The sequence below is a fragment of the Bos javanicus genome, chromosome 10 (genome assembly GCF_032452875.1).
Source record: "Bos javanicus breed banteng chromosome 10, ARS-OSU_banteng_1.0, whole genome shotgun sequence".
NCBI classification, from domain to species: domain Eukaryota; kingdom Metazoa; phylum Chordata; class Mammalia; order Artiodactyla; family Bovidae; genus Bos; species Bos javanicus.
In genome coordinates, this window is record NC_083877.1 from 61,054,727 (window position 1) to 61,067,835 (window position 13,109).

General features: G+C 37.4%; 1 protein-coding gene across 9 annotated transcripts in view; it reads left to right on the forward strand.

Annotated features, from left to right (window-relative positions):
- CEP152 (centrosomal protein 152) overlaps nt 1–12,819 on the forward strand; it is a 102,646-nt gene extending 89,827 nt beyond the window's left edge. For all 9 annotated transcript variants that reach the window (XM_061428830.1, XM_061428833.1, XM_061428835.1 and 6 more), the window contains 3 exons: nt 8,402–8,558; nt 8,802–8,905; nt 11,463–12,819. In XM_061428830.1, the coding sequence (XP_061284814.1) occupies nt 8,402–8,558; nt 8,802–8,905; nt 11,463–12,505 (1,304 nt within the window). In that variant the 3' untranslated portion in view covers nt 12,506–12,819. The remainder of the gene's footprint in view (nt 1–8,401; nt 8,559–8,801; nt 8,906–11,462) is intronic.
- Nucleotides 12,820–13,109: the final 290 nt, after the last annotated feature.

Genomic DNA, 13,109 nt, shown 5'->3' on the forward strand with positions numbered 1-13,109 from the left:
GATAGAGATATTTTTATACTGTTAATTATCCTGGGGTTTTTTGGGGACTAAAATGTATGTGTGTATATATATTTTAAAGTATAACTGACATATATCACTATATTAGTTTCAGGCCTGTAACATAATTGATTCGGTGTTTGTTTATGCTGTGAAGTGATCACCACAATAAGTCTAGTTTCCCCATCACCATACAAAGTTACAAAATATACAATAGTCCCCTCTTATCTGTGATTTTACTTTCATGGTTTCAGTTACCTGGGGTCTACTGTAGTCCAAAAACATGAAGTGGAAAACTGCATAAATAGTAAGTTTTAAATTGCAGGCCATTTTGAGTAGCATGATGAAATCCCAGCCATCATGCTGTGTCTGCCTCTGGAAGCGAGTCGCCCCTTTGTCCAGCATATTCGCCTGTTGGTCACTTAGTACCACCTCGGTTATTGGACCCACTATCACTATATCGCAGTGGTTGTGTTCATAACCCTTCTTTTACCGAATAAAGGCCGCAAAGTGCAAGAGTAGGGATGTTAGCAATTCATATATGCCAAAGAGAAGCTGGAAAGCGCTTCCTTTAAGTAAAAAGGTAAAGTTCTCGACTTAATAAGGAAAGAAAAAATCATGTGGTGAGGTTGCTGAGATCTACCGTAAGGACAGATCTTCTACCCATGAAATTGTGAAGAAAGAAAACAATTCATGATAGTCTTGCTGTCACACCTCAAACTGCAAAAGTTACAGATATGGTGGATGATAAGTGCTTAGTTAAAATGAAAAAGACATTAAATATGCACAATAAGATATTTAGAGAGAGATCATATTCACATAATTTTATTAAATTGTTAAAATTGCTGTCTTATTAATTACTGTTGTTAATCTCTTACTGTGCCTAATTTATAAATTAAATGTTAAGGCGATGTATGCATCAGAAAAAATGTAGTATATATAGGGTTCAGTACGTGGTTTCAAGCATCCATTAAGGGTCTTGGGATGTATTCCCCAGGGATAAGAGGGGGACTGCTGTAAGGTAGTCTTCATTATAGTCGCCTGTGCTGTACTTCCTCATCCTCATGACTTTGCACTTACCGACCCTCTTTCCCATTTTGTCTACTGTTCAACCCTCTCCCCTCTGGCAACCACTAGTCTGTTCTCTGTTCATTTGCTTTGTTTTTTAAGATTCCACATATAAATGAAATCATACAGTATTTGTCTTTCTCTGACAGTTCACTTAGCATAATGCCCTCAAGATCTGCCCAGGTTGTCACAAATGGCAAGACTTTGTTGTTTTTTATGGCTGAGTAGTATCATTGTATGTATATACCACATCTTCTTTATCCATTCATCCACTGATGGATGCTTAGGTTGTTTGGATAGCTTGGCTATTGTGCATAATGCTGCAGTGAACATTGGCACACATAGATCTTTCTGAATTAGTGTTTTTACCTTCTTTTGATAAATATCCAGAAGTGAAATTGCTGGATTATATAGTAGTACTATTTTTCATTTTTTGAGGAACCTCCATGCTGTTTGAGTATGTTTGAGGAACCTCCATAGTGGCTATGCCAGTCTACATTCCCATCACCAATTCATAGGGTTTCTCTTTTCCTCCACATGCTCACTAACACATCTTGGTCTTTTAATAATAGCCATTCTAACAGCTGTGAGGTGATAACCTCATTGTGATTTTGACTTGCATTTCCATGATGATTAGTGATGTTGAGCATGTACTTATTGGTCATCTCTGTTTTCTTTGGAAACCTATCTATTCTTCTGCCCATTTTTTAATCAGTTTGTTTGTTTCTTGTTGATACTGAGTTGTATGAGTTCTTTATATATATTTTGGAAATTAATCCCTTATTAGATATATAATTTGCAAATATCTTCTTTCCTTTATTTAATAGGTTGCCTTTTTATCTTTTTGATGGTTTCCTTTGCTGTGCAGAAGCATTGTAGTTTGATGTAGTCTCACTTATTTATTAGGCTTCCCTGGTGGCTCAGAGGTTAAAGCATCTGCCTACAATGTGGGAGACCTGGGTTCGATCCCTGGGTTGGGAAGATCCCCTGGAGAAGGAAATGGCAACCCACTCCAGTATTCTTGCCTGGAGAATCCCATGGACGGAGGAGCCTGGTGGGCTACAGTCCACGGGGTCCCAAAGAGTTGGACACGACTGAGCGACTTCACTTTCACTTATGTATTTTTACTTATGTTGCCACTGCTTTTGGAATTGGGTCCAAAAAAAAAAAAAAAAAAAAATCACTGAGACCAGTGTCAATGAGTCTACTGCCAATATTTTCTTCTAGGAGTTTTATGGTTTTCTGGTCTTACAGTCAAGCCCCTAATCCATTTTGAGTTGATTTTGTATATGTTATAAGAAAGTGGCACACTCTGATTCTTTTGCATGTGGTTGTCTGGTTTTCCCAGTACCATTTTTTGAAGAGATTGTCCTTTCCCCATCATATATTCTTGCCTCCTTTGTTGTAAATTAATCAACCACGTGTGGGTGGGTTTATTTCTGGGCTCTATATTTTGTCCCATTAATCTCTCTGTTATTATGCCAAAACCACACTGTTTTTATCTCTCGTTTTGTTAATGTGTGGTATATTGCACTGATTGACTTGTGAATATTGAACAGTCCTTGCATCCCTGGGATAAATCCCACCTGATCGTGGTATATGCTCCTTTTAATGTATTGCTCAATTTGATTTGTTAGTATTTTGAAGATTTTTGTGTCTGTGTTCATCAGTGATATTGGCCTCTAACTTTTTTTTTTTTTTTCGTGATGTTCTTGTTTAGTTTGGCACCAGGGTAATGCTGGCTTAATGAAATGTGTTTGGGAATATCCCCTTCTCTGGTTTTTTAACAAGAATTTGAGAAGGGTAGATATTATATCTTCTATGAATGGTTGGTAGACTTTAATAGTGAAGCCATCTGGTCCTGGGTTTTCTTATTAGTCTAGCTAAAGGTTTGTCAGTTTTCTTTTGTCAAAGACTCAGATATTAGTTTTATTGTTCTTTTCTCATTTTTGTTGTTGTTGTTTTTCTTTTAAGTAAATCTTTTTTTTTCTCTCTCTTCTTTCATTAAAAAATTTTTTTAATTGAAGTATAGTTGATTTACAACATTGTGTTGGCTTCTGGTGTACAGCAAAGGGACTCATCTATATGTGTATATATAATATATGTTATACATAATATGTATATTATTTTCCATTATGGTTTACTATAGGATATTGAATATAGTTCCCTCTGATATACAGTGGGACTTTGTTATTTATCTCTTTTTTTTATATTAGTCTGTATCTGCTAATCACAAACTCCTAATTTATCCCTACCCCACCTCCTTTCCCCTTTGGTAGCCATAAATTTGTTATCTATGTCTGTGAATCTATTTCTGGGTAGTTTTTTTTGGTGGTACCATGTGGATTATAGGATCTTAGTTCAGTGACCAGGGATCCAATCTATGTCCCCTGAAGAGGAAGTATGGAGTCCTAACAACTGGACTGCCAGGGAATTCCCTTTTCTGATTTGCAAATAAGTTCATTTGTATCATATTTTAGATTCCACATATAAGTGATATCATATGGTATTTGTCTTTCTCTTTCTTCACTTAGAATGATGATCTCTAGGTTCATCCATGTTGCTGCAAATGGCATTGTTTCATTGTTTTCTATGGCTGAGTAGTATTCCATTGTGTATGTATATATGTATACCACATTTTCTTTTTCCATTCATCCATCAATGGACATTTAGTTTGCTTCTGTATCTTGGCTATTGTAAATAATGCTGCTATGAACATTGGGGATGCGTGTATCTTTTTGAATTAGAGTTTTTACTAGATATATACCCAGATGTGGTACTGCTAGATTGGATGGTGACTCTAATTTTAGCTTTTTGAGGAACTTCCATTATGTTTTTCATAGTGGGTGCCAATTTACATTCCCACCAACAATGTAGGAGAGTTTCCTTTTTCCACACCATCTCCAGCTTTTTTATTTGTAAACTTTTTGATGATGGCCTTTCTCACTGGTGTGAGGTGATACCTCATTGTCGTTTTGATTCACACTTCTCTCATAATTAGAGATGTTGGACATCTTTGCATGTGCCTGTTGGCCATCTGTACGTCTTCTTTGGAGAAAAGTTTATTTAGGTCTTCTGCCCATTTTTGTCATGGAATTTTTCTATTTTTTTATATCTCTATTTTTATTCTCATTTTTAGTATTTTCTTCCTTCTACTAACTTTGTCCCATCTTTTTTCTTCTTTTTCTAGTTCCTTTAGGTGTAAAGTTAGATTGTTTAACATTGTTTCCCAAGGTAGGCCTGTATTGCTATGAACTTCTCTTTTAAAACTGCTTTTGCTATATCTAGTATATTTTGGTATGTTTTATTGCTTTTTTCATTTATCTTTAGGTTTATGTTTTTATTCCTTTAATTCTTTGATTATTTAGTAACATGATGTTTAATCTCCACATATTTGTGCTTTTTCCAGTTTCCTTTTTTGATTTTTTAATTTCATGCCATTGTGATTGGAAAAGATACTTGATATGGTTTCAGTTGTTTAAAAGTACATTGAGACTGGTGGCCTAACTTGTGCTATATACAGGAGAATGTTCTATGTGCACCTAAAAAATGTGTATTCTCCTGTTTTAGAGTAAAATGTTCTCTACATATCTTTTTAAGTTCATCTAGGCTACTATATTGTTTAACGCCAATGTTTGTCTATTTATTTTCTGTCTAGATGAGCTACTCATTGATGTAAGTGGGATATTAAATCCCCCTATTATTATTTTATCACTATTGATTTCTCCTTGTAGGTCTGATCATACTGTTTTATATGTCTTGGTGCTCCTGTGTTGGGTGAATAAATTTTAACAAATGTTATTTATATCTTCTTATTGGGTTGATCCCTTTATCATTTTTTAGTGTCCATCTTTGTCTTTTATTAGTCTTTGTTTTAACGTTTATTTTCTTTGATATAAGTGTAGCTGTACTTCAGCTTTCTTTTACTTTCTATTTGCATGAAGTGTTGATCCATCCCTTCACTTTAACCTTTGTATATCCGTACATCTGAAATGAGTCTCTTTAACATTTCTTGTATTTCTTGCTTATTTTATGTTTAAGTTCTCTCTGTGTTCATCCATTCTTACTGATGAACATCTTTATGACCATTAGTTTGAACTCTTTATCAGGTAAGTTACTGACCTCCATTTCATTAAAGTTTTTTTCTGGAGTTTATCTGGTTCTTTTATTTGGAACATATTTCTGTTTCTTCATTTCGCTTAACTCTCTGTGTGTTTAATTCTATGTATTATGTGAAATAGGAGAGCTACCTCTCCCAGCTTGAAGGGGTGGTCACAGGAAGACTAGGGTGTGTTTAGGCTGCTGTGTCCTGGGGGTTGTAGACTGCCAAGAATGGTCTCTCCGGCTGTTTCATTCCTGTGGGGCCCAGAAACACAAGCCTTCTAGTCACCAATGCCAGGTGTTCAAGGGATGTCCCCTGTGTGGACTGCACACCTGCTGGGTTGTGTGTGTCAGGACAACCAGGGAAGCAGAGGTGGGACAAATGGCTGTAGGACGGCAGAGGAAGAGTGCAAAAATGTGCCTGGAAGGGCCAGACTTGTAAGGTAGAAGTCGAGTGTGAAAATGGCCCCTGCTAGCACCTCTGATCCTAGGAGAGTTCTAACAGATTCTGCCCTTCTCACGGATGCTTTAAGATCATCAAGTGTATCTCCTTCACATAAGGTCTAGGCATGTATCATGCTGCTGTTTTTGCACTGGGTTCCCAATTTGAGCGAGTCTCTGCATGGGTCCTATAAGAATGGAATCTCAGTTTCCTACAGCACTTTGTGTCCCTTGGATGTAAACCTTTTTGGTTTCCAAAACCAGATGTTTTGGAGGCTCAACTCTCTGGTTCAGGTCCCAAGAGTTGGGGTATCTGATGTGGGTTCAAACCCCTTGCACCTCAGGGAGAAGCTTTGTTTTTGTGCTATTATTCCTAATTGTGAGATGCCGTGTCCAAAGTGAAGGTTTTGATAAGACTGTGTGTCTGCCTCTGCTACTCACCTTGATATGTTGGCTTTGCTGTGGGTGACTCTTCTGCTAGTTCTCAGGTCATTTTCAGAGACAGTTGTTCCATATGTGGCTATAGATGTGGTGTGTCCATGGGAGGAGGTGAATTCAGGATTTCCTGTATCACCATCCCCAACTGCTTTCAGCATTTTTCTTCTTGGACACTAATTTTTTTTTTTTAATTTTATTTTATTTTTAAACTTTACATAATTGTATTAGTTTTGCCAAACATCAAAATGAATCCATCACAGGTATACATGTGCTCCCCCTCCTGAACCCTCCTCCCTCCTCCCTCCCCATACCATCCCTCTGGGTCGTCCCAGTGCACTAGCCCCAAGCATCCAGTATCGTGCATTGAACCTGGACTGGCATCTCGTTTCATACATGATATTTTACATGTTTCAATGCCATTAAACTAAAAATTTCATAATCTTACAATTTAAATCTCTAGTCCCCCAAAAAATGCCATATGAGTTTTAAACGAGTTATTATTATTTTCTTCCATAAGCTTTCCTAATTAATGTTATTAGGGATTATTCTGTGGTTTCTCATTATTTTCATAATGGATTATGTCATTAATGTAAATTTGTTTATCAAGACCTTTGTGGTACTAGGTGATGTAATATAACCTGCAGAACACTTATGTGGTTTGTTTTCCTAGTAAAAAACCTCCCAGTTTTTAACTGTAATATCACATAGTTAGTATATATGTCTCAGAACAATACCAGTGTTTATGTATGAGATATGTATATTCGCCTCCTAAAGCTTGCATTTGTTTTAAACAAAATGAGTGGGAGAGGTCTCAAGTTTCAAATATAATTGATAGATCATCAGAATCATGCTGTAGATGCTTTGAAAATGCCACTTAGTATAGAGAATATGCTTCTTTGTTGTTGCTGGGCTAACAGAGTCCATGTTACTAGAAAGAAATTGACTTTTGTTAATAATTATATTAATTGAAAAGTGAAATTTTAAGCATTCTTTTTCATCCTAATGTGAGAACTTGTTGTGTATTTATGTGTATTACATTTGAGAAATTGGTTGGATATTTTGCATTGACATGTACTCCATTAAAATTTTCCCCACTTGAAATAATGAAAAATAGTCTTCCGCTTAGCATTTTTGCATAGAATGTGTAATTTCCGGGAAGAGCTTACTGATAATGAATGAGATTCCTTTATGAATTAGACTCCTTAATATAATGGGGATGGTGATATTCAACCAGTAGGATATAGCCCTGGATTTAGGACAAATGTTAATCTTAAGTAGTGGTTCAGTTTAGCTTATTTCAGTTCAGTTGCTCAGTCGTGTCTGACTCTTTGCAACTGCATGGACTACAGCACGCCAGGCTTCCCTGTCCATCACCAACTCCTGGAATTTACTCAGACTCATGTCCATTGAATTGATGATGCCATCCAACCATCTCATCCTTTGTCATCCCCTTCTCTTCCCGCCTTCAGTCTTTCCCAGCATCAGGGTCTTTTCTAATGAGTCAGTTCTTTGCATCAGGTGGCCAAAGTATATTGGAGCTTCAGCATCAGTCCTTCCAGTGATATTCAGGACTGATTTCCTTTAGGATGGACTGGTTGGGTCTCCTTGTTGTCCAAGGGACTCTCAAGAGTCTTCTCTAATACCACAGTTTAAAAGCATCAATTCTTCAATGTGATAGTCCCAAACAAAGCACATTGAGTTAAAGATAAAAGGAAGACTTGAAAGCTGTGAACTATTTTTAAGTGTAAATTTCAGGAGGCATCGTGAGTCTCAAATCTCTCCCTGCAATAGCATTTTGTATACCTCTCATGGATTATAGTATTATATTTAGTTGGATATTCATAAGGTTTGTGGAAAGAATTGAAGAAATAATGAAACATGGGTTTTCAGAGCACAAGTAAACAGAAGGCGATGAATCTCTCCAGCTTATATTGCCTCCTTTCTCTCTGTGTCTACTTCTCACTTCCTTGCTGCCTCACCCTTTCAGTGTATTTCTTTTTTCTCTTGTCTTAACTTGACATGTAATTGAAATGCATAACTTTCTGTGCCTCATATTAATGATAATTTCTTGTCTCAGTGTTTAAAAATATGACAGTTTCTGTTGGGGATATGCTATGTTTCTCTGACCATATTTGTGTTCTGTCATCTTTCTAACTGGACTTTTAGATGACTTCTCCTTTTAGTCTACCAAAATGGTGACCGAAATATTCCATTTTAATGATGGTGGAAAGCTATAACATTTAAGCTATATCTCCACTCACTTCATCTCCCAGAAAATTGGTCTGAAGTCTGCCTCTCTTATTTTGAAAAAACTGCCAATAAACATGCATTTTGTGGGGATTCCCCCCGCCCCCAGGTGATATGCTTCGTTATATTCAGGAGAGTAAGGAAAGAGCTGCTGAAGTGGTAAAAGCAGAGGTGTTGCGAGAACGTCAAGAAACCGCCCGAAAGATGCGCAAATATTATTTGATTTGCCTCCAGCAGATTTTGCAGGATGATGGGAAGGAGGAAGGGTAAGTTCTGTCTAAACAGTGTGTCCTGAGAGTACCAGGACAGCATTTTGTTATTTTGTAAGCATTTTCCTTAGCCACAGAATTAACTGTATCTACATGATGAGTAGAGGGTTAAGAGAGGCTTAATGCCTGTGCTACTCTTAATGGTGGCAGAGCATATAGGAAAACAGAAATCCTGGGGCTAAGGAAACTCATTTTCTTCCTGTAAACTCTATTAATTTTATATTCTGGAATTCCCTACAGGGCTGAGAAGAAGATCATCAATGCTGCTAGCAAGCTTGCTATGATGGCAAAATTGCTGGAAACACCTATTTCTGATAGATCCCAGAGCAAAACTACACAGTCAGGTATGTGAAAATGAGTTACTTGAAAGATTTTTCTCTCTCTCTTTTAGTTATTTAATGTTTTTAGGAGAGTGGGGAATGTAAGGCGTGAGAGCTAATTTAGCAAATTATATGCATATTTAACTTAAACTGGAAAAACAGTGTAGTAGGCAGACTGAGCTTGCCCGTCAGCTTCATTTTGCTGCTTCTATTCCTAGGAAGGATAGAAAGGATTTTAAGTGACAATATAGAAGGAGAGAAAGAAGAAAATATAACTGAGCTTTTAAAAGTTATAATTGCTAAATTAGAGGCTGTGAGAAATCCCTGAAAGAAGACAGGCATTTTAAGATTGAAGGTGGAAACCTCAGTTCAGAGCTCCCAGAAGACGACAGTTACAAGTGGGAACAATATGGAAACTGTTCTACACAGGACGGTAGTGGTATATTCCAGAAGTAGTAAGCCTAGGGGATACCAATGGGGTATTGGTATTCCAGAGCAACCAAAACCAGGTGGGGGCACCCTGTTTATTTCTGCTTACTTCCCTTTTTGAACCCTGGTACTCAGCTGGGTGAGAGCAACAGAAACAGAGTCTGGAAACAGGGCAGTACTCTAGGTGGCTGCACACACCAAGGAGAAACTGAGAGCTCACGTGCCCAGAGTATCAGCAATTAGGTCTTTCTGCTCTGCTGCTCATTCCTTTCCACTCCACTTCCAACTCCTTTAAACAACTGGCAAATACTGTGCTCAAGACATCTAAAAGATATGCATTCAACTGATAATTAATATATATTTTTAGAAAGCAGCACCATGAAAAAAGAAACCAAACTTAAGACATAGCAAAAAAAAAGCAATCCTCAAAACAGAGCTTGCTGCTGCTGCTGCTAAGTCGCTTCAGCCGTGTCTGACTCTGTGTGACCCCATGGACGGCAGCCCACCAGGCTCCGCCATCCCTGGGATTCACCAGGCAAGAACACTGGAGTGGGTTGCCATTTCCTTCTCCAATGCATAAAAGTGAAAGTGAAGTCGCTCATTTTCTTCCAAGTTTTACCCTTACTACTTTGAAAGTTATATATTCTAATTCTCTATTGAAAGTGAAGTCGCTCAGTTGTGTCCGACTCTTAGAGACCCCATGAACTGCAGCCTAGCAGGCTCCTCCGTCCATGGGATTTTCCAGACAAGAGTACTACACCTACAGAAATAGAATTAATAGAACAAACTACAGGATGTGAGAATGGTAGAAAAATACGGTATCCTCAGAGACATGTAAGAGGATATTGTAGAGGAAACTAACAATATGCTAAAATTTATATTATTTTCAAGAAGATACAGATACTTATAACTCTGGAGCTTGCTGGAAAGATACAAGTTTAAGTATGTGTATAAAAATTTAAGGCTAACACATGGGGAGACTAAGCCTATGCACCACAACTGCTGAGCATGTACTCTTGAGCCTGTGAGCTGCAACTCCTGAGCCCTGTGCCACGACTATGATGCCCATGCACTCTAGAGTCTGTGTGTCACAACTGCTGAAGCTTGTGTGCCCTAAGCCTGTGCTCTGCAATAAGAGAAGCTACTTCAGTGAGAAGTCCTCACACCCCAACTGGAGTGTAGCCCCCGCTCACTGCCGCTACAGAAAGCTTGCACATAGCACCGAAGACCCAGCAGAGCCAAAAATAAATTTAAAAAGAAAAATAATTAAGGCTAACTAATAGAGAATTAGAATATGTAACTTTCAAAGTAGTAAGGGTAAAACTTGGAAGAAAACTTTTTCAATCTAATAATCCATAAAGGAAAAATACATCTGGAAAGCATAGGTAAATGGAAAATAATAGTAGATTGAAACAGCAGTCATACTAAACATGAATTGCTTAAACTCAGTAATAAAAGAACATAATTTTCAAACTGTTTTAAAAATTCTAGACATATGTTATTTCAGATAAGACAATCATCAACAATTCAAAATACAGGGCTAGAGAGTGATATACCAAGCAATGTAGATTGATATTAGGTAAACTATAGCGTTAAAAACAGTATTAGGTAAATGAGAGTTAGCATTAAACTGACCAAAGTAAAAGTTCATAATGATAAAAGGTACAGCTTCCCAAGAAGCTACAAATGAGAAGCTTTCCCAAAGCTCAGCTGAACTTCTGGAAAGCGAAAAGCAAAGATTGTTCAGGAATTCCTGAGTTGAATGTTGGTAAACATTCTTCAAATAGAAGCACAAAGATTATTTGTGTAAATTTTGGAATGGTGATGTGAAGCTTGGCTATAAAGGAGCAATGGCATATAACATGAGAAGTTTTCTGGATTCGATCTAATGTTCCCAGCAGTTGCAATCAGCTGGATAATTATAATAGATTTCAATAGCAAAATCACTCAGCTTTATCATATATATATATATATATATATATATATGAGAAGATTTTAAATGTCCAGTATTGATGTCTTTTCTTTGAGAATGATTAAAATATATATGCGTTGCTTGGAAATATATAAAAACATGTATTTTCTTCCCTTCTCTTTCAGTGTTAATTTTCTGCTAATTCTGTTTTCCCCTAATTTTGTGTTCCCTTGTACATAGGAGTATTGCCTCTGACTTTAGAGAGGCTCACTGGAGTTGAAAAATCAAAAAGAAATGATGTGAATCAGAATATACCATGTCACACAGAAAGCAAATCAAACAATCTAAAAACGATCCCCAGAAGTATGTGCGACCAAGTTCCTAAGAGGAGGGCTGCCTGTAACCTACAAAGGCGATTAGAGGATGCAGAGCGTGGGGACAGAAAGCCCAAGTGTTCCAGAGAGTCGCATCTGGACTTTCAGTTCAGGGATAACAGTCACAAACATGTAGACATTTTGCCAAGGAGTGTTTCTCCTGAGTTTGTGCCTTGCGAAGATGAAAGAAGCTTTGGTTTGCACAAGAAGAAAGACCTTCTTGGTGATCCTGGCTCTGAATCACTCCAGCACTCAAACACACACCCCTTCCTTGGAACCTTTGGAAATAAACCTTCATCTCGATATACCCCTGATCTTTCTGAGTCTGAATCCACAGACATTACTTTTCGAAGTCCTAATGAAAGACTTGGTTTAAAAGTATATAAATGTAATCCACTAATGGAAAGTGAAAACGCTGCATCTGAGAAAAATCCGAGTTTGGGTGTTAAGGAAGTTCCAGTAAAGGATGTAGGGGACCTGAGTGACTCTTCAGGCTGGCATTCCCACACTGCCACTCTATCCTACAGCAGTCATGAAGTGTCGTTTTTGCATGGTGGGCCGCAAGACACCCTGGATTCGCTCCTGGAATCTGTGAATTTCAAACAGTTTTCAGCAGCCAGCTGTCTTTCAGACTCAGAGAAAAACAACATGATTCGTCAGCCTATGAAATGTCAGAGTGGTCATGCTCCAGACGTGTCAGAAGAAACCACGTATTCCCAGCCAGGGAAGAGCAGCATAACTCTTGGACACCCACCTCATCATAAAGCTGATATATTAAAGTCAGAATTCAAAACACTGAGCAGTACACTTCCACCTGCCATGTGTCCGCTGCCTTCAAGAAAATTAATCGCTCCTCTGTCTAGCCAGCAAGATAGTGGCTTCGATAGCCCATTTGTCAATCTAGACTAATTGTTGTAGAGTATTTAAGAAGAGTCATTAATATATTGACAACAAAACTGAAGGGAAGACTTGAAACTGAAATATTTGTGGGCCCTGCATATTTTGAGATGTTTTAGTAACATCTATCATATAAGTAAAGTATTCTCATAAAATTACTTGAGATATTAATGTTGCCTTCATCTTCCAAAGACTGGTGGTGTGTGTGTAATCTGCTTCTGTGTGGTGCTTGTATTTGGTTGCTAAACCATCTATTTTTATACTTATAAATTAGCTCTCTGTGCAGTTTTAAATTATTTAAATAAACTTGCATATGGTCTGTAGAATTGTTATGAATTGTTTTTTAATTCACAATGTAGAAATGTTATGTTGGCATATTTGAAATTCACCCAGAAAAATGTATCAATTTTGATTTGTTATGTATAATCAGCCAGATTTAATTTTTGAATTTAGCTATGTTTAATGAGTCTATATATTTGCTCTGCACATAGTTTACCTGGAAATATCTTCTCAAACTTTTGATCCTGCTTTCAGTTACTGGAAATGAAGTATTGCAAGCATTGCCACAGACTATGTACCTGTATCCTCACTTCATTATTTCAAAATTAGCTTGAAT